At 51.6% G+C, this 21,840-nt stretch overlaps 1 protein-coding gene across 1 annotated transcript in view; it reads left to right on the top strand.

Moving 5' to 3' along the window:
* The window catches only part of LOC129842429 (dystrophin-like), a gene marked incomplete at both ends in the record, with an annotated part of 185,041 nt that overhangs the window by 100,840 nt on the left and 62,361 nt on the right, over positions 1-21,840 (top strand). Inside the window, 7 exon segments of the mRNA XM_055910991.1 lie at positions 5,867-6,079; positions 8,489-8,602; positions 10,428-10,583; positions 10,842-11,012; positions 14,620-14,802; positions 16,210-16,344; positions 17,554-17,703. Coding sequence (XP_055766966.1) covers positions 5,867-6,079; positions 8,489-8,602; positions 10,428-10,583; positions 10,842-11,012; positions 14,620-14,802; positions 16,210-16,344; positions 17,554-17,703 — 1,122 coding nt within the window.

Here is a 21,840-nt window from a genome sequence, read left to right as displayed (position 1 = left end):
AGGGGCTAGGGGTCACCAGGCCCTCTCCCTAGACAGAGAGGGCAGAGGGGCTAGGGGTCAACAGGCCTTTCTCCCTAGACAGAGAGGGCAGAGGGGCTAGGGGTCACCAGGCCCTTCTCTCTAGACAGAGAGGGCAGAGGGGCTAGGGGTTAACAGGCCCTTCTCTCTAGACAGAGAGGGCAGAGGGGCTAGGGGTCACCAGGCCCTTCTCCCTAGACAGAGAGGGCAGAGGGGCTAGGGGTCACCAGGCCATTCTCCCTAGACAGAGAGGGCAGAGGGGCTAGGGGTCACCAGGCCCTTCTCCCTAGACAGAGAGGGCAGAGGGGCTAGGGGTCACCAGGCCCTTCTCTCTAGACAGAGAGGGCAGAGGGGCTAGGGGTCAACAGGCCTGCCCTAGACAGAGAGGGCAGAGGGGCTAGGGGTCACCAGGCCCTTCTCCCTAGACAGAGAGGGCAGAGGGGCTAGGGGTCAACAGGCCCTTCTCCCTAGACAGAGAGGGCAGAGGGGCTAGGGATCACTAGGCCCTTCTCTCTAGACAGAGAGGACAGAGGGGCTAGGGGTCACCAGGCCTGCCCTAGACAGAGAGGGCAGAGGGGCTAGGGGTCACCAGGCCCTTCTCTCTAGACAGAGAGGGCAGAGGGGCTAGGGGTCAACAGGCCTTTCTCCCTAGACAGAGAGGACAGAGGGGCTAGGGGTCACCAGGCCCTCTCCCTAGACAGAGAGGGCAGAGGGGCTAGGGGTCAACAGGCCTGCCCTAGACAGAGAGGGCAGAGGGGCTAGGGGTCACCAGGCCCTTCTCCCTAGACAGAGAGGGCAGAGGGGCTAGGGGTCAACAGGCCCTTCTCCCTAGACAGAGAGGGCAGAGGGGCTAGGGATCACTAGGCCCTTCTCTCTAGACAGAGAGGACAGAGGGGCTAGGGGTCACCAGGCCTGCCCTAGACAGAGAGGGCAGAGGGGCTAGGGGTCACCAGGCCCTTCTCTCTAGACAGAGAGGGCAGAGGGGCTAGGGGTCAACAGGCCTTTCTCCCTAGACAGAGAGGACAGAGGGGCTAGGGGTCACCAGGCCCTCTCCCTAGACAGAGAGGGCAGAGGGGCTAGGGGTCAACAGGCCTTTCTCCCTAGACAGAGAGGGCAGAGGGGCTAGGGGTCACCAGGCCCTTCTCTCTAGACAGAGAGGGCAGAGGGGCTAGGGGTCAACAGGCCTGCCCTAGACAGAGAGGGCAGAGGGGCTAGGGGTCACCAGGCCCTTCTCCCTAGACAGAGAGGGCAGAGGGGCTAGGGGTCAACAGGCCCTTCTCCCTAGACAGAGAGGGCAGAGGGGCTAGGGATCACTAGGCCCTTCTCTCTAGACAGAGAGGACAGAGGGGCTAGGGGTCACCAGGCCTGCCCTAGACAGAGAGGGCAGAGGGGCTAGGGGTCACCAGGCCCTTCTCTCTAGACAGAGAGGGCAGAGGGGCTAGGGGTCAACAGGCCTTTCTCCCTAGACAGAGAGGACAGAGGGGCTAGGGGTCACCAGGCCCTCTCCCTAGACAGAGAGGGCAGAGGGGCTAGGGGTCAACAGGCCTTTCTCCCTAGACAGAGAGGGCAGAGGGGCTAGGGGTCACCAGGCCCTTCTCTCTAGACAGAGAGGGCAGAGGGGCTAGGGGTTAACAGGCCCTTCTCTCTAGACAGAGAGGGCAGAGGGGCTAGGGGTCACCAGGCCCTTCTCCCTAGACAGAGAGGGCAGAGGGGCTAGGGGTCACCAGGCCATTCTCCCTAGACAGAGAGGGCAGAGGGGCTAGGGGTCACCAGGCCCTTCTCCCTAGACAGAGAGGGCAGAGGGGCTAGGGGTCACCAGGCCATTCTCCCTAGACAGAGAGGGCAGAGGGGCTAGGGGTCAACAGGCCCTTCTCTCTAGACAGAGAGGGCAGAGGGGCTAGGGGTCACCAGGCCCTCTCCCTAGACAGAGAGGGCAGAGGGGCTAGGGGTCAACAGGCCCTTCTCCCTAGACAGAGAGGACAGAGGGGCTAGGGGTCACCAGGCCCTTCTCTCTAGACAGAGAGGGCAGAGGGGCTAGGGGTCAACAGGCCCTTCTCTCTAGACAGAGAGGGCAGAGGGGCTAGGGGTCACCAGGCCCTTCTCTCTAGACAGAGAGGGCAGAGGGGCTAGGGGTCACCAGGCCCTTCTCCCTAGACAGAGAGGGCAGAGGGGCTAGGGGTCACCAGGCCCTTCTCTCTAGACAGAGAGGGCAGAGGGGCTAGGGGTCAACAGGCCTGCCCTAGACAGAGAGGGCAGAGGGGCTAGGGGTCACCAGGCCCTTCTCCCTAGACAGAGAGGGCAGAGGGGCTAGGGGTCAACAGGCCCTTCTCCCTAGACAGAGAGGGCAGAGGGGCTAGGGGTCACCAGGCCATTCTCCCTAGACAGAGAGGGCAGAGGGGCTAGGGGTCAACAGGCCCTTCTCTCTAGACAGAGAGGGCAGAGGGGCTAGGGGTCACCAGGTCCTCTCCCTAGACAGAGAGGGCAGAGGGGCTAGGGGTCAACAGGCCCTTCTCCCTAGACAGAGAGGACAGAGGGGCTAGGGGTCACCAGGCCCTTCTCTCTAGACAGAGAGGGCAGAGGGGCTAGGGGTCAACAGGCCCTTCTCCCTAGACAGAGAGGGCAGAGGGGCTAGGGGTCACCAGGCCCTTCTCTCTAGACAGAGAGGGCAGAGGGGCTAGGGGTCACCAGGCCCTTCTCCCTAGACAGAGAGGGCAGAGGGGCTAGGGGTCACCAGGCCCTTCTCTCTAGACAGAGAGGGCAGAGGGGCTAGGGGTCAACAGGCCTGCCCTAGACAGAGAGGGCAGAGGGGCTAGGGGTCACCAGGCCCTTCTCCCTAGACAGAGAGGGCAGAGGGGCTAGGGGTCAACAGGCCCTTCTCTCTAGACAGAGAGGGCAGAGGGGCTAGGGGTCACCAGGCCCTTCTCTCTAGACAGAGAGGGCAGAGGGGCTAAGGGTCACCAGGCCCTTCTCCCTAGACAGAGAGGGCAGAGGGGCTAGGGGTCAACAGGCCCTTCTCTCTAGACAGAGAGGGCAGAGGGGCTAGGGGTCACCAGGCCTGCCCTAGACAGAGAGGGCAGAGGGGCTAGGGGTCAACAGGCCCTTCTCTCTAGACAGAGAGGGCAGAGGGGCTAGGGGTCACCAGGCCCTTCTCTCTAGACAGAGAGGACAGAGGGGCTAGGGGTCACCAGGCCCTTCTCCCTAGACAGAGAGGGCAGAGGGGCTAGGGGTCACCAGGCCCTTCTCTCTAGACAGAGAGGGCAGAGGGGCTAGGGGTCACCAGGCCATTCTCCCTAGACAGAGAGGGCAGAGGGGCTAGGGGTCAACAGGCCCTTCTCTCTAGACAGAGAGGGCAGAGGGGCTAGGGGTCACCAGGCCCTCTCCCTAGACAGAGAGGGCAGAGGGGCTAGGGGTCAACAGGCCCTTCTCCCTAGACAGAGAGGACAGAGGGGCTAGGGGTCACCAGGCCCTTCTCTCTAGACAGAGAGGGCAGAGGGGCTAGGGGTCAACAGGCCCTTCTCTCTAGACAGAGAGGGCAGAGGGGCTAGGGGTCACCAGTCCCTTCTCTCTAGACAGAGAGGGCAGAGGGGCTAGGGGTCACCAGGCCCTTCTCCCTAGACAGAGAGGGCAGAGGGGCTAGGGGTCACCAGGCCCTTCTCTCTAGACAGAGAGGGCAGAGGGGCTAGGGGTCAACAGGCCTGCCCTAGACAGAGAGGGCAGAGGGGCTAGGGGTCACCAGGCCCTTCTCCCTAGACAGAGAGGGCAGAGGGGCTAGGGGTCAACAGGCCCTTCTCCCTAGACAGAGAGGGCAGAGGGGCTAGGGGTCACCAGGCCATTCTCCCTAGACAGAGAGGGCAGAGGGGCTAGGGGTCAACAGGCCCTTCTCTCTAGACAGAGAGGGCAGAGGGGCTAGGGGTCACCAGGTCCTCTCCCTAGACAGAGAGGGCAGAGGGGCTAGGGGTCAACAGGCCCTTCTCCCTAGACAGAGAGGACAGAGGGGCTAGGGGTCACCAGGCCCTTCTCTCTAGACAGAGAGGGCAGAGGGGCTAGGGGTCAACAGGCCCTTCTCCCTAGACAGAGAGGGCAGAGGGGCTAGGGGTCACCAGGCCCTTCTCTCTAGACAGAGAGGGCAGAGGGGCTAGGGGTCACCAGGCCCTTCTCCCTAGACAGAGAGGGCAGAGGGGCTAGGGGTCACCAGGTCCTTCTCTCTAGACAGAGAGGGCAGAGGGGCTAGGGGTCAACAGGCCTGCCCTAGACAGAGAGGGCAGAGGGGCTAGGGGTCACCAGGCCCTTCTCCCTAGACAGAGAGGGCAGAGGGGCTAGGGGTCAACAGGCCCTTCTCCCTAGACAGAGAGGGCAGAGGGGCTAGGGGTCACCAGGCCCTTCTCCCTAGACAGAGAGGGCAGAGGGGCTAGGGGTCAACAGGCCCTTCTCTCTAGACAGAGAGGGCAGAGGGGCTAGGGGTCACCAGGCCCTTCTCTCTAGACAGAGAGTGCAGAGGGGCTAAGGGTCACCAGGCCCTTCTCCCTAGACAGAGAGGGCAGAGGGGCTAGGGGTCAACAGGCCCTTCTCTCTAGACAGAGAGGGCAGAGGGGCTAGGGGTCACCAGGCCTGCCCTAGACAGAGAGGGCAGAGGGGCTAGGGGTCAACAGGCCCTTCTCTCTAGACAGAGAGGGCAGAGGGGCTAGGGGTCACCAGGCCCTTCTCTCTAGACAGAGAGGACAGAGGGGCTAGGGGTCACCAGGCCCTTCTCCCTAGACAGAGAGGGCAGAGGGGCTAGGGGTCACCAGGCCCTTCTCTCTAGACAGAGAGGGCAGAGGGGCTAGGGGTCACCAGGCCTGCCCTAGACAGAGAGGGCAGAGGGGCTAGGGGTCACCAGGCCCTTCTCTCTAGACAGAGAGGGCAGAGGGGCTAGGGGTCACCAGGCCCTTCTCTCTAGACAGAGAGGGCAGAGGGGCTAGGGGTCACCAGGCCCTTCTCTCTAGACAGAGAGGACAGAGGGGCTAGGGGTCACCAGGCCCTTTCCCTAGACAGAGAGGGCAGAGCTGCTAGGGTTCACCAGGCCCTTCTCTCTAGACAGAGAGGGCAGAGGGGTTAGGGGTCACCAGGCCCTTTCCTTAGACAGAGAGGACAGAGGGGCTAGGGGTCAACAGGCCCTTCTCCCTAGACAGAGAGGGCAGAGGGGCTAGGGGTCACCAGGCCCTTCTCCCTAGACAGAGAGGGAAGAGGGGCTAGGGGTCACCAGGCCCTTCTCTCTAGACAGAGAGGGCAGAGGGGCTAGGGGTCACCAGGCCCTTCTCCCTAGACAGAGAGGGCAGAGGGGCTAGGGGTCACCAGGCCCTTCTCCCTAGACAGAGAGGGCAGAGCTGCTAGGGGTCAACAGGCCCTTCTCTCTAGACAGAGAGGGCAGAGGGGCTAGGGGTCACCAGGCCCTTCTCTCTAGACAGAGAGGGCAGAGCTGCTAGGGGTCAACAGGCCTGCCCTAGACAGAGAGGACAGAGGGGCTAGGGGTCCATTTGGACTACAGTCATAGTCCTCAAAGCTACTCTTTAGCTGCCTCTGGTTTGCATTAACCTCCATGCACCAAAAATGAATAAAAAACCACGGGGGGATCTTTCTGTGCTCCCCCCCAAAAAACAAATCTCTCCATCTTCCTCTCAGTGCCCCCTCTGGGTGGCTATCATCCATGGATTTAAAATAACTATCCTGCTAAAAAGTTCTCATATGGCCAAATCATAACTAACATTTTCTCTTAATCATACATTGATATCAATAAGAAACTTCAGTGAAAATGTGAAAGTTGGGATTCCCCCTGTATTGAGTACAACCATCTCCATGTCCTTCCCCACAGGTAATGCAGGTTGCGCTTGCAGAGCACCAGAGGGAGGTGGACTACCTGACGTCTACAGTGGACCAGGTTTTTCAGAAGGCCCCTCCAGAGATCAGTCACAAGTACAGGACAGAGATGGACAGCATCATGACTCGCTGGAGACGCCTGTCCTCAACGCTAGGGGAACAGGCGACCAAGATAACAGAGCTTATGGCTAAATTACTGCAGTTCCAGGTACCGTGGGGGTTGGAGGGGGGTGGGGGTTGTGCTGCGAGAGAGAGGGAGAGGGAGTAGGAAGAGAGCGAAATAAAGGGAGCGAGAGTAGAACGAGGGAGAAGGAGAGCGAGAGAGAGAGATCGAGAGTGGGAAAGGGAGAGAGGGATGGAGAGAGGGAGGGTGAGAGAGAGGGAGACAGAGATGAAGAGATAGAGACAGAGATGAAGAGATAGAGACAGAGATGAAGAGATAGAGACAGAGATGAAGAGATAGAGACAGAGATAGAGACAGAGATAAAGACAGAGATGAAGAGACGGAGATGAAGAGATAGAGACAGAGATGAAGAAATAGAGACAGAGATGAAGAGATAGAGACAGAGATGAAGAGACAGAGATGAAGAAATAGAGACAGAGATAGAGACAGAGATAGAGACAGAGATGAAGAGACAGAGATGAAGAGACAGAGATGAAGAGATAGAGACAGAGATGAAGAGATAGAGACAGAGATAGAGACAGAGATGAAGAGACAGAGATGAAGAGATAGAGACAGAGATGAAGAGATAGAGACAGAGATGAAGAGATAGAGACAGAGATGAAGAAATAGAGACAGAGATGAAGAGATAGAGACAGAGATGAAGAGACAGAGATGAAGAGATAGAGACAGAGATGAAGAGATAGAGACAGAGATGAAGAAATAGAGACAGAGATGAAGAGATAGAGACAGAGATGAAGAGACAGAGATGAAGAAATAGAGACAGAGATGAAGAGATAGAGACAGAGATGAAGAGACAGAGATGAAGAAATAGAGACAGAGATAGAGACAGAGATGAAGAGACAGAGATGAAGAGACAGAGATGAAGAAATAGAGACAGAGATAGAGACAGAGATAGAGACAGAGATGAAGAGACAGAGATGAAGAAATAGAGACAGAGATAGAGACAGAGATTAAGCTTTGTTTTGTATATTATCTACCTCACTTGCTTTGGCAATGTTAACATATGTTTCCCATGCCAATAAAGCCCCTTGGATTGAATTGAATTGAATTGAATTGAAGTGATAGAGACAGAGATGAAGAGATAGAGACAGAGATGAAGAGATAGAGACAGAGATGAAGAGACAGAGATGAAGAGATAGAGACAGAGATAGAGACAGAGATGAAGAGATAGAGACAGAGATAGAGACAGAGATGAAGAGATAGAGACGGAGATGAAGAGATAGAGATGAAGAAATAGAGAAATAGAGACAGAGATAGAGACAGAGATTAAGCTTTGTTTTGTATAATATCTACCTCACTTGCTTTGGCAATGTTAACATATGTTTCCCATGCCAATAAAGCCCCTTGAATTGAATTGAATTGAATTGAATTGAAGTGATAGAGACAGAGATAGAGACAGAGATGAAGAGTCAGAGATGAAGAGATAGAGACAGAGATGAAGAGATAGAGACAGAGATGAAGAGATAGAGACAGAGATAAAGAGATAGAGACAGAGATAAAGAGATAGAGACAGAGATGAAGAGTCAGAGACAGAGATGAAGAGATAGAGACAGCGATGAAGAGACAGAGATGAGATAGAGACAGAGATGAAGAGACAAAGATGAAGAGATAGAGACAGAGATGAAGAGACAAAGATGAAGAGATAGAGACAGAGATGAAGAGATAGAGACAGAGATGAAGAGACAAAGATGAAGAGATAGAGACAGAGATGAAGAGATAGAGACAGAGATGAAGCAATAGAGACAGAGATGAAGAGATAGAGACAGAGATGAAGAGATAGAGACAGAGATGAAGCAATAGAGACAGAGATGAAGAGATAGAGACAGAGATGAAGAGATAGAGACAGAGATGAAGAGATAGAGACAGAGATGAAGAGATATAGACAGAGATATAGAGACAGAGATGAAGAGATAGAGACAGAGATGAAGCGATAGAGACAGAGATGAAGCAATAGAGACAGAGATGAAGCAATAAAGACAGAGATGAAGCAATAGAGACAGAGATGAAGAGATAGAGACAGAGATGAAGAGATATAGACAGAGAGATAGAGACAGAGATGAAGAGATAGAGACAGAGATGAAGAGATAGAGACAGAGATGAAGAGATAGAGACAGAGATGAAGAGATATAGACAGAGATATAGAGACAGAGATGAAGAGATAGAGACAGAGATGAAGAGATAGAGACAGAGATGAAGAGATTTCGATAGATCTGTGAGTGAGAATACCATATGTTCCTGTGTAAATGACTGTAAGGAGGACAATATCAATGTGGTCTTTGCTGTCAGTGTCTGCATCATGATGTGAAGACACAGAGGAAGTGGATGGGTGCCGCTGACATGTTTCTGACTTTGTTTGTGTGTGCGGCTATAAATGACTCTAAGCACATTGTCAGTTCTGTGCTGTCTGTCAACCTATCTGTCTGTGTCTCTCAGAATGACGTGAAGACTCTGAGGAAGTGGATGGCTGATGTTGACGTGTTCCTGAATGAGGAGTGGCCAGCGCTGGGGGACTCAGAGGCCCTGCAGAAACAGCTGGAGCAGTGCACTGTAAGACCTGGCAACCTTCTTCCACCTTCTCTTTGGCAACCTGTCATTCACCTTCTCTCACCTGGCAACCTGTCATTCACCTTCTCTCACATGGCCACCTGTCATTCACCTTCTCTCACATGGCCACCTGTCATTCACCTTCTTCCACCTGGCAACCTGTCATTCACCTTCTCTCACCTGGCAACCTGTCATTCACCTTCTCTCACCTGGCAACCTGTCATTCACCTTCTCTCACCTGGCAACCTGTCATTCACCTTCTCTCACCTGGCAACCTGTCATTCACCTTCTCTCACCTGGCAACCTGTCATTCACCTTCTCCCACCTGGCAACCGGTCATTCACCTTCTCTCAGCTGGCAACCTGTCATTCACCTTCTCTCACCTGGCAACCTGTCATTCACCTTCTCTCAGCTGGCAACCTGTCATTCACCTTCTTTCACCTGGCAACCTGTCATTCACCTTCTCTCAGCTGGCAACCTGTCATTCACCTTCTCTCACCTGGCAACCTGTCATTCACCTTCTCTCACCTGGCAACCTGTCATTCACCTTCTCCCACCTGGCAACCGGTCATTCACCTTCTTCCACCTGGCAACCTGTCATTCACCTTCTCTCACCTGGCAACCTGTCATTCACCTTCTCTCACCTGGCAACCGGTCATTCACCTTCTTCCACCTGGCAACCTGTCATTCACCTTCTCTCACCTGGCAACCTGTCATTCACCTTCTCTCACCTGGCAACCTGTCATTCACCTTCTCTCACCTGGCAACCTGTCATTCACCTTCTCTCACCTGGCAACCTGTCATTCACCTTCTCCCACCTGGCAACCGGTCATTCACCTTCTCTCAGCTGGCAACCTGTCATTCACCTTCTTTCACCTGGCAACCTGTCATTCACCTTCTCTCAGCTGGCAACCTGTCATTCACTTTCTCTCAGCTGGCAGCCCTCTATTTTTAGCAGAGGAATTGTGACCTCTAAACGTCACCCCAGTAAATTACCCCTAGAGCATACAGCCCAGTAAATGAGCCCTAGGGCATACAGCGCAGTAAATGATCCCTAGAGCATACAGCCCAGTAAATGATCCCTAGAGCATACAGCCCAGTAAATGAGCCCTAGGGCATACAGCGCAGTAAATGAGCCCTAGAGCATACAGCCCAGTAAATGAGCCCTAGGGCATACAGCCCAGTAAATGAGCCCTAGGGCATGCAGCCCAGTAAATGAGCCCTAGGGCATACAGCCCAGTAAATGATCCCTAGAGCATACAGCCCAGTAAATGAGCCCTAGGGCATACAGCCCAGTAAATGAGCCCTAGGGCATACAGCCCAGTAAATGAGCCCTAGGGCATACAGCCCAGTAAATGAGCCCTAGGGCATACAGCCCAGTAAATGAGCCCTAGGGCATACAGCCCAGTAAATGATCCCTAGAGCATACAGCCCAGTAAATGAGCACTAGGGCATACAGCCCAGTAAATGAGCCCTAGGGCATACAGCCCAGTAAATGAGCACTAGGGCATACAGCCCAGTAAATGAGCCCTATGGCATACAGCCCAGTAAATGAGCCCTAGGGCATACAGCCCAGTAAATGAGCCCTAGGGCATACAGCCCAGTAAATGAGCACTAGGGCATACAGCCCAGTAAATGATCCCTAGGGCATACAGCCCAGTAAATGAGCACTAGGGCATACAGCCCAGTAAATGAGCCCTAGGGCATACAGCCCAGTAAATGAGCCCTAGGGCATACAGCCCAGTACATACAGTATAAGTGAACATCTCTCTGTCACACATCCATTTCTATTAGTCATATCCCCTGTGTCTCTGTTGGGATTGGCTAGGCCCTGGTGAATGACATCCACACCATCCAACCCAGTCTGAACGGCATCAATGAGGTGGGCGTGTCTCTGAAGACAGAGGCGGAGCCACCATTCGCCATCCAACTGCAGAAGGAGCTCGATGAGCTGAACGCTATGTGGGAGATAATCTGCAAACAGGTACACACACACATACGAGCAAACACACACACGATCACGATCAAACACCTTACCCACCCAAGCGTTGATTCCATCCATCCCTGTCCTGACATATCATCTGTTGTTATTGCCTCTGTGTGTGTGTGTGTGTGTGTGTGTGTGTGTGTGTGTGTGTGTGTGTGTGTGTGTGTGTGTGTGTGTGTGTGTGTGTGTGTGTGTGTGTGTGTGTGTGTGTGTGTGTGTGTGTGTGTGTGTGTGTGTGTGTGTGTGTGTCTCCAGGCCTATGCTAAGAAGTCCGCTCTGAAGGGGGGTCTGGACAAGACCATGAGCCTGAGGAAGGAGATGGCTGAGATGCAGGAGTGGATCACTCAGGCTGAGGAGGACTATCTGGAGAGAGACTTCACCTACCAGACCCCTGAGGAGCTACGCAAGGCTGTGGAGGAACTCAAGGTAGGGTGTGTGGGGGGAGGGGGGAGTGTGTGTGTGTGGGGGGGGGGGGGTGTTGACCAATCATCCATCCTTATGGCCAAACTTCCCAATAGCCAGTCCTGGGCACTCACCCAAACCATACTCTAATCTAAGCACTGACCTGCCTCCAACACTCTCCCTCCCTCTCTCTCTTGTTCTCTCTCTCTCTTGTTCTCTCTCTCTCTTGTTCTCTCTCTCCCTCTATCCCTTTGTTCATCTCCTTCCCTCTCTCTCTCCCTTTGTTCATCTCCTTCCCTCCCTCTCTCCCTTTGATCAACTCCCTCCCTCTCTGCCCCTCATTCCCCCTGTCTTTATCCTCTTTAATTCTAGCTCAATAACTGTTGTTGTCAGTAATGCATTTCTAAAACAAAGAGCAGTAAGATAAGCATCTCTCTCTCTCTGTGTCTCCCTCCACTGTGCTCTCTCTCTGTCTCCCTCCACTGTGCTCTCTCTCTGTCGCCCTCCACTGTGCTCTCTCTCTGTCGCCCTCCACTGTGCTCTCTCTCTGTCTCCCTCCACTGTGCTCTCTCTCTGTCTCCCTCCACTGTGCTCTCTCTCTGTCTCCCTCCACTGTGCTCTCTCTCTGTCTCCCTCCACTGTGCTCTCTCGCTGTCTCCCTCCACTGTGCTCTCTCTCTCTCTCCCTCCACTGTGCTCTCTCTCTGTCTCCCTCCACTGTGCTCTCTCTCTCTCTCTCTCGCTGTCTCCCTCCACTGTGCTCTCTCTCTGTCTCCCTCCACTGTGCTCTCTCTCTCTGTCTCCCTCCACTGTGCTCTCTCTCTGTCTCCCTCCACTGTGCTCTCTCTCTGTCTCCCTCCACTGTGCTCTCTCTCTCTCTCTCTCGCTGTCTCCCTCCACTGTGCTCTCTCTCTCTCTCCCTCCACTGTGCTCTCTCTCTGTCTCCCTCCACTGTGCTCTCTCTCTCTCTCCCTCCACTGTGCTCTCTCTCTCTCTCCCTCCACTGTGCTCTCTCTCTCTCTCCCTCCACTGTGCTCTCTCTCTGTCTCCCTCCACTGTGCTCTCTCTCTCTCTCTCTCTCTCTCTCTCTGTCTCCCTCCACTGTGCTCTCTCTCTGTCTCCCTCCACTGTGCTCTCTCTCTGTCTCCCTCCACTGTGCTCTCTCTCTCTCTCTCTCTCTGTCTCCCTCCACTGTGCTCTCTCTCTCTGTGTCTCCCTCCACTGTGCTCTCTCTCTCTCTGTCTCCCTCCACTGTGCTCTCTCTCTCTCTGTCTCCCTCCACTGTGCTCTCTCTCTGTCTCCCTCCACTGTGCTCTCTCTCTGTCACCCTCCACTGTGCTCTCTCTCTGTCTCCCTCCACTGTGCTCTCTCTCTCTGTCTCCCTCCACTGTGCTCTCTCTCTGTCTCCCCCCACTGTGCTCTCTCTCTCTCTCTGTCTCCCTCCACTGTGCTCTCTCTCTCTGTGTCTCCCTCCACTGTGCTCTCTCTCTCTGTGTCTCCCTCCTGCCATCTCTTCATCTCTCTTTCTGTCTCCCTTCTGCCATCTCTTTATCTTTCTGTCTCCCTCCACTGTGCTCTCTCTCTCTCCCTCCTGCCATCTCTTCATCTCTCTCTTTCTCTCTCTCTGCGCTCTTTGTATCTCTTCATCTCTTTTTGTCTCTGTTCTCGATCCCCCTCTCTCTCTCCCCTCTCCCCCCTCTCCTACCCTCTCTCCCCTCTCCTACCCTCTCTCCCCTCTCCTACCCTCTCTCCCCTCTCCTACACTCTCTCCCCTCTCCTACACTCTCTCCCCTCTCCTACACTCTCTCCTCTCCTACCCTCTCTCCCCTCTCCTACACTCTCTCCCCTCTCCTACACTCTCTCCTCTACTACCCTCTCTCCCCTCTCCTACACTCTCTCCTCTCCTACACTCTCTCCCCTCTCCTACCCTCTCTCCCCTCTCCTACCCTCTCTCCCCTCTCCTACACTCTCTCCCCTCTCCTACACTCTCTCCCCTCTACTACCCTCTCCTACACTCTCTCCTCTCCTACCCTCTCCCCCCTCTCCTACACTCTCTCCCCTCTCCTACACTCTCTCCTCTACTACCCTCTCTCCCTTCTCCTACACTCTCTCCTCTCCTACCCTCTCTCCCCTCTACTACCCTCTCTCCCCTCTCCTACACTCTCTCCTCTACTACCCTCTCTCCCCTCTCCTACACTCTCTCCTCTCCTACCCTCTCTCCCCTCTACTACCCTCTCTCCCCTCTCCTACACTCTCTCCTCTACTACCCTCTCTCCCCTCTCCTACACTCTCTCCTCTCCTACACTCTCTCCTCTCCTACCCTCTCTCCCCTCTCCTACACTCTCTCCCCTCTCCTACACTCTCTCCTCTCCTACCCTCTCCCCCCTCTCCTACCCTCTCTCCCCTCTCCTACACTCTCTCCCCTCTCCTACACTCTCTCCTCTCCTACCCTCTCTCCCCTCTCCTACACTCTCTCCCCTCTCCTACACTCTCTCCCCTCTCCTACACTCTCTCCTCTACTACCCTCTCTCCCCTCTCCTACACTCTCTCCTCTCCTACACTCTCTCCCCTCTCCTACACTCTCTCCCCTCTACTACCCTCTCTCCCATCTCCTACACTCTCTCCTCTCCTACCCTCTCCCCCCTCTCCTACACTCTCTCCCCTCTCCTACACTCTCTCCCCTCTCCTACCCTCTCTCCCCTCTCCTACCCTCTCTCCCCTCTCCTACACTCCCCCCCCCTCTCCTACCCTCTCTCCCCTCTACTACCCTCTCTCCCCTCTCCTACACTCTCTCCTCTCCTACCCTCTCTCCCCTCTCCTACCCTCTCTCCCCTCTCCTACACTCTCTCCCCTCTCTCCCCTCTCCTACACTCTCTCCCCTCTCCTACACTCTCTCCCCTCTCATACCCTCTCCTACACTCTCTCCCCTCTCCTACACTCTCTCCCCTCTCCTACCCTCTCTCCCCTCTCCTACCCTCTCTCCCCTCTCCTACCCTCTCTCCCCTCTCCTACCCTCTCTCCCCTCTTGTCCTCTCACATTTTCTGTCTCACTTCTCCTCCCTTCTCTTTAATTCAATTCAATTTAAGGGCTTTATTGACATGGGAAACAAATGTTTACATTGCCAAAGCAAGAGAAATAGATAATAAACAGATGTGAAATAAACAATAAAAATGAACAGTAAACATTACACTCACAAAAGTCTCTCTCTGTCTCTCACTCCCTCCTCCCCCCTCCTCTCTCCTCCTCTTTCTTATTCTCTCTCTGTCTCTCACTCCCTCCTCCCTCCTCCTCTCTCCTCCTCTTTCTTATTCTCTCTCTGTCTCTCACCCCCTCCTCCCTCCCCCTCTCTCCTCCTCTTTCTTATTCTCTCTCTGTCTCTCACCCCCTCCTCCCTCCTCCTCTCTCCTCCTCTTTCTTATTCTCTCTCTGTCTCTCACTCCCTCCTCCCTCCTCCTCTCTCCTCCTTTTTCTTATTCTCTCTCTGTCTCTCACCCCCTCCTCCCTCCCCCTCTCTCCTCCTCTTTCTTAATCTCTCTCCATCTCTCTGTTCTCTCTGTCTCTCACCCCCTCCTCCCTCCCCCTCTCTCCTCCCCTCTCTTATTCTCTCTCCATCTCTCTGTTCTCTCTGTAGAAGGGTCAAGAGGAGGTCCACTCTAAAGAGCTGAAGGTGAAGCTGCTGACTGACTCTGTGAACAGTTTCATCTCCAAAGCCCCTCCGGCCGCCCACGATGCCCTCAAGGCAGAGCTAGTCGTGCTGACCGCTAACTACCAGAGACTCTGCAGCCGCCTGGACGGCAAGTGTAAAACCCTGGAGGTACGATACCGGACAAACACTGGACAGATACCGGACAAATACTTGACAGTTACCGGACAAATACTGGACAGTTACCGGACAAATACTGGACAGTTACCGGGCAAATACTGGACAGTTACCGGACAAATACTGGACAGATACCGGACAAATACTGGACAGATACCGGACAAATACTGGACAGTTACTGGACAAATACCGGACAGATACCGGACAGATCCTGGACAGATACCTGACAAATACTGGACAGTTACCGGACAAATACCGGACAGATACTGGACAGATACCTGACAAATACCGGACAGATACTGGACAAATACTGGACAAATACTGGACAGATACCTGACAAATACTGGACAGTTACCGGACAAATACCGGACAAATACTGGACAGATACCGGACAAACACTGGACAGATACCGGACAAATACTGGACAGTTACCGGACAAATACCGGACAAATACTGGACAGATACCGGACAAATACTGGACAGATACCTGACAAATACTGGACAGTTACCGGACAAATACTGGACAGATACTGGACAGATACCGGACAAATACTGGACAGATACCTGACAAATACTGGACAGATACCGGACAAATACTGGACAGATACCTGGCAAATACTGGACAGATACCTGGCAAATACTGGACAGATACCGGACAAATACTGAACAGTTACCGGACAAATACTGGACAGATACCGTACAAATACTGGACAGATACCGTACAAATACTGGACAGATACCGGACAAATACTGGACAGATACCGGACAAATACTGGACAGATACAGGACAAATACAGGACAAATACTGGACAGATACAGGACAGATACCGTACAAATACTGGACAGATACCGGCCAAATACCGGACAGATACCAGTCAAATACTGGACAGATACCGGACAGATACCGGACAGATACTAGACAAATACTGGACAAATACTGGACAAATACTTGACAGATACCGGACAGATACTGGACAGTACAGCACACACACACAGGCATGAGCACAGGCAGGCACACACACACACACACACACACACACACACACACACACACACACACACACACACACACACACACACACACACACACACACACACACACACACACGCACACACACACGCACACACACACACACACACTTCACTACCTCTCACCCCTCTAATCCTCCCCTTCGTGGAGCTCTCACCTCACAAAATCAATGTTCCTGGTATTACAAACACATAGTACAATCTATAGACGAAACATAACAGAATATCAATGAGTCTTTGTTTCTCTCTTATCTGTTTTCCTCTACTTTCACTGGACACATTTCACCCTCTATCACACAAACCATTTCTCTCTCACACTCACTCTCCCTTCTTTCTTTCTGTTTTCACCTCTCTCCCTCCCCTGGTCTGTAGGAGGTGTGGGCGTGTTGGTGTGAGCTGCTGTCCTACCTGGAGCAGGAGAACGGCTGGCTGGACCAGCTGGAGCAGAAGCTAGATGAGACAGACAACATCCAGGGGGGAGCAGAGGAGCTCTGTGAGGCCCTTGATGTGAGCCACCTCTAACCTTTCACCTTTGACCTTTCACCACTGACAGACCCTCTCCTAGGGGTTCACCCCACTCTGTCGTTATATCGTTCATGGGGGGCTCCATTCATCAGCCTTCAGACTGCAGCTATTGACCAATAATGGCAGCAGCTACAGCCTCTGGTCAAGGTTCATGTCAAAACCCAAAAGAGGAACAACCGTTTTCCCTAAGATTTGTCCAGAGTCAGTCATACCTTTCTCTGTATTAGGTACGGCCCAGAGTCAGTCATATCTATCTCTGTATTAGTGATACCAGGTACGGCCCAGAGTCAGTCATATCTATCTCTGTATTAGTGATACCAGGTACGGCCCAGAGTCAGTCATATCTATCTCTGTATTAGTGATACCAGGTACGGCCCAGAGTCAGTCATACCTTTCTCTGTATTAGTGATACCAGGTACGGCCCAGAGTCAGTCATACCTTTCTCTGTATTAGTGATACCAGGTACGGCCCAGACAGAGGGAGGGTGAATATACTGGACACTGATTGGCTTAAAATAAAAACTAGGGCCTGCCGGGTGGCGCAGTGGTCTAGGGCGATGCAGTGCTAACTGCATCACCAGAGTCTCTGGGTTCGCCCCGAGGCTCTGTCGCAGCCGGCCGCGACCGGGAGGTCCGTGGGGCGACGCACAATTGGGCTAGCGTCGTCCGGGTTAGGGAGGGTTTGGCCGGTAGGGATATCCTTGTCTCATCGCGCTCCAGCGACTCCTGTGGCGGGCTGGGCGCAGTGCGCACTAACCAAGGGGGCCAGGTGCACGGTGTTTCCTCCGACACATTGGTGCGGCTGGCTTCCGGGTTGGAGGCGCGCTGTGTTAAAGAAGCAGTGCGGCTTGGTTGGGTTGTGCTTCGGAGGACGCATGACTTTCGACCTTCGTCTCTCCCGAGCCCGTATGGGAGTTGTAGCGATGAGACAAGATAGTAATTACTAGCGATTGGATACCACGAAAATTGGGGAGAAAAGGGAGAGAAAAAAATTAATAAAAAAAGAATAAAAAATAAAGGGTGTGTGTGTGTGTGTGTGTGTGTGTGTGTGTGTGCGTGTGCGTGTGCGTGTGCGTGAGCGAGTGTGTGTGTGTGTGTGTGTGTGTGTGTGTGTGTGTGTGTGTGTGTGTGTGTGTGTGTGTGTGTGTGTGTGTGTGTGTGTGTGTGTGTGTGTGTGTGTGTGTGTGTCCAGGCCCTGGACACATTGCTGCGTCACCCTGAAGATGGGAGGAACCAGATCAGAGAGCTGTCTCAGACCCTGATGGACGGAGGAGTTCTGGATCAGATGATCCAGCACAAACTAGATGCCTTCAACACACGCTGGGATGAACTCATGCAGAGGGTGAGGCCTTCTCTGTGTTAAACACACACACATACAGAGAGGCTGAGGCCTTCTCTGTGTTAAACATACACACATACAGAGAGGCTGAGGCCTTCTCTGTGTTAAACATACACACATACAGAGAGGCTGAGGCCTTCTCTGTGTTAAACACATACAGAGAGGCTGAGGCCTTCTCTGTGTTAAACATAAACACATACAGAGAGGCTGAGGCCTTCTCTGTGTTAAACATACACACATACAGAGAGGCTGAGGCCTTCTCTGTGTTAAACATACACACATACAGAGAGGGTGAGGCCTTCTCTGTGTTAAACATACACACATACAGAGAGGGTGAGGCCTTCTCTGTGTTAAACATACACACATACAGAGAGGGTGAGGCCTTCTCTGTGTTAAACATAAACACATACAGAGAGGCTGAGGCCTTCTCTGTGTTAAACATACACACATACAGATGTAGGATCTTAATTTGATCACTCTTTCGTTGCTGAGAATTTTCCTGCACAGTAGAAAATGCAAGCATGTAGTGTATTCACTGTAAGGTCTACACCTGCTGTATTCGGCGCGCGCGACAAATAAACTTTGATTTGATTTATTCAAGGTTTAAAAAGGCTTCTGAAGTGTGTAATTTCCACTCTAAAATGTCAGACTTGATTTTCCCTAACAGAAAAGGTATTAACCTCTTTTGGGCACGTGAGACGGTAGCGTCCCACCTCTTCAACAGCCAGTGAAACTGCTGGGCGCCAAATTCAAATGCAGAAATACTCATTATAAAAATTCAGAAAACATAACATATTTTACATAGGTTTAAAAATTAACTTCTTGTGAATCCAACCACAGTGTCATATTTTTTAAATGCTTTACGGCGAAAGCATACCTTACGATTATTTGAGAACATAGCCCAGCAGACAAATCATTAGAAACAGTAACCAGCCAAGTAGAACAGTTACACAAGTCAGAAATAGAGATAAAATTAATCCCTTACCTTTCATGATCTTCATATGGTTGCACTCAGCAGACATTCATTTACTCAATAAATGTTCATTTTGTTCGATAAAGTCTCTTTATATCCAAAAACCTCAGTTTTGTTCGCGCGTTTTCTTCAGTAATCCACAGGCTCAAACGCAGTCAAAACAGACAGACAAAAAAAATCCAAATTGTATCCGTAAAGTTCATAGAAACATGTCAAACGATGTTTATATTCAATCCTCAGGTTGTTTTTAGCCTAAATAATCGATCATATTTCAACCGGACAATAACGTCGTCAATATAAAAGGTAAACAAGAAAGGCACTCTCTCGGTTTCGCGCGTGAAAAAGCTCTGTGACACTTTAGGGTCCACTCATTCAGACTGCTCTTACTTCCTCATTTTTCAGAATACAAGCCTGAAAAAAATTCTAAAGACTGTTGACATCTAGTGGAATGCATAGAAACTGCAATTTGAGTCCTAAGTCAATGGATACTGTAATGGCATTGAATAGAAAATTACAAACCCCTCCCAAAAAAATACTTCCTGAATGGATTTTTCTCAGGTTTTTGCCTGCCAAATCAGTTCTGTTATACTCACAGACACTATTTTAACAGTTTTGGGCCCGAGAAGCAGGCAGTTTAATTTGGGAAGGCATTTCATCCAAAATTCCAAATGCTGCCCCCTATCCTAGAGAAGTTAACCCCTACAAAAAAATGTCAGTTAATTATAATCCACATAATAATTCACATTTCCTGTTGCTGCAGGATTATTTTCCTGCTATAGCAAACTGGCTCAAATGAAGATCCTACATCTGTAAAGAGAGGGTGAGGAAGGATATAGATATAGGCCTGGCTGCCATATGAGATAAAGACCTACTTCTCTGTCAGATTCTGACACACTGACAATTAGTCATAAGCACTCACTTACACATGCACAGGAGCACGCGCGCGCGCACAAACACACACACACACACACACACACACACACACACCACACACCACACACCACACACACACACACACACACACACACACACACACACACACACACACACACACACACACACACACACACACACACACACACACACACACACACAATAAGGCTATGACAATCCCTGTATTCATTCTGTAGTCTCTATGAAAGTACTGATTAATGCATAGCTCTTAAGACTTTCTCCATTGTGTCAGTATCAGTGTGTCAGTATCAGTGTGTCAGTATCAGTGTGTCAGTAACAGTGTGTCAGTATCAGTGTGTCAGTATCAGTGTGTCAGTATCAGTGTGTCAGTATCAGTGTGTCAGTAACAGTGTGTCAGTATCAGTGTGTCAGTATCAGTGTGTCAGTATCAGTGTGTCAGTATCAGTGTGTCAGTATCAGTGTGTCAGTATCAGTGTATCAGTGTGTCAGTATCAGTATGTCAGTGTGTCAGTATCAGTGTGTCAGTATCAGTGTGTCAGTATCAGTGTATCAGTATCAGTGTGTCAGTATCAGTGTATCAGTATCAGTGTGTCAGTATCAGCGTATCAGTGTGTCAGTATCATTATGTCAGTATCAGTGTGTCAGTATCAGTGTGTCAGTGTGTCAGTATCAGTGTGTCAGTATCAGTGTGTCAGTGTGTCAGTATCAGTGTGTCAGTATCAGTGTGTCAGTATCAGTGTGTCAGTATCAGCGTGTCAGTGTGTCAGTATCAGTGTGTCAGTGTGTCAGTGTGTCAGTATCAGTGTGTCAGTATCAGTGTGTCAGTATCAGCGTATCAGTGTGTCAGTATCAGTGTGTCAGTGTGTCAGTGTGTCAGTATCAGTGTGTCAGTATCAGTGTGTCAGTATCAGCGTGTCAGTGTGTCAGTGTGTCAGTATCAGTGTGTCAGTATCAGTGTGTCAGTATCATTATGTCAGTATCAGTGTGTCAGTATCAGTGTGTCAGTATCAGTGTGTCAGTATCAGTGTGTCAGTATCAGTGTGTCAGTATCAGTGTGTCAGTATCAGTGTATCAGTGTCAGTGTGTCAGTATCAGTGTGTCAGTATCAGTGTATCAGTATCAGTGTGTCAGTATCAGTGTATCAGTGTCAGTGTGTCAGTATCAGTGTGTCAGTATCAGTGTATCAGTATCAGCGTGTCAGTATCAGTGTGTCAGTATCAGTGTGTCAGTATCAGTGTGTCAGTATCAGTGTGTCAGTATCAGCGTGTCAGTGTGTCAGTATCAGTGTGTCAGTATCAGTGTGTCAGTATCAGCGTGTCAGTGTGTCAGTATCAGCGTGTCAGTATCAGTGTGTCAGTGTCAGTGTGTCAGTATCAGTGTGTCAGTATCAGTGTGTCAGTATCAGTGTGTCAGTATCAGTGTGTCAGTGTGTCAGTATCAGTGTGTCAGTATCAGTGTATCAGTATCAGTGTGTCAGTATCAGTGTATCAGTGTCAGTGTGTCAGTATCAGTGTGTCAGTATCAGTGTGTCAGTATCAGTGTATCAGTATCAGTGTGTCAGTGTGTCAGTATCAGTGTGTCAGTATCAGTGTGTCAGTATCAGTGTATCAGTATCAGTGTGTCAGTATCAGTGTGTCAGTATCAGTGTATCAGTATCAGTGTGTCAGTGTGTCAGTATCAGTGTGTCGGTATCAGTGTGTCAGTATCAGTGTATCAGTGTGTCAGTATCAGTGTGTCAGTATCAGTGTGTCAGTGTCAGTGTGTCAGTATCAGTGTGTCAGTATCAGTATGTCAGTATCAGTGTGTCAGTATCAGTGTGTCAGTATCAGTGTGTCAGTGTGTCAGTGTGTCAGTATCAGTGTGTCAGTATCAGTGTGTCAGTGTGTCAGTGTGTCAGTGTGTCAGTATCAGTGTGTCAGTGTGTCAGTGTGTCAGTGTGTCAGTATCAGTGTGTCAGTATCAGTGTGTCAGTGTGTCAGTGTGTCAGTGTCAGTATCAGTGTGTCAGTTTCAGTGTGTCAGTATCAATGTGTCAGTATCAATGTGTCAGTATTAGTGTGTCAGTGTCAGTATCAGTGTGTCAGTATCAGTGTGTCAGTATCAATGTGTCAGTATCAGTGTGTCAGTATCAGTGTGTCAGTATCAGTGTGTCAGTATCAGTGTGTCAGTATCAGTGTGTCAGTGTATCAGTGTGTCAGTGTCAGTATCAGTGTGTCAGTATCAGTGTGTCAGTTTGTCAGTATCAGTGTGTCA

The sequence above is a fragment of the Salvelinus fontinalis genome, unplaced genomic scaffold, assembly GCF_029448725.1.
Source record: "Salvelinus fontinalis isolate EN_2023a unplaced genomic scaffold, ASM2944872v1 scaffold_0040, whole genome shotgun sequence".
NCBI classification, from domain to species: Eukaryota; Metazoa; Chordata; class Actinopteri; order Salmoniformes; family Salmonidae; genus Salvelinus; species Salvelinus fontinalis.
Note: the sequence above shows the minus strand (reverse complement) of the source record. Positions and strands in the feature narration are given on the sequence as shown.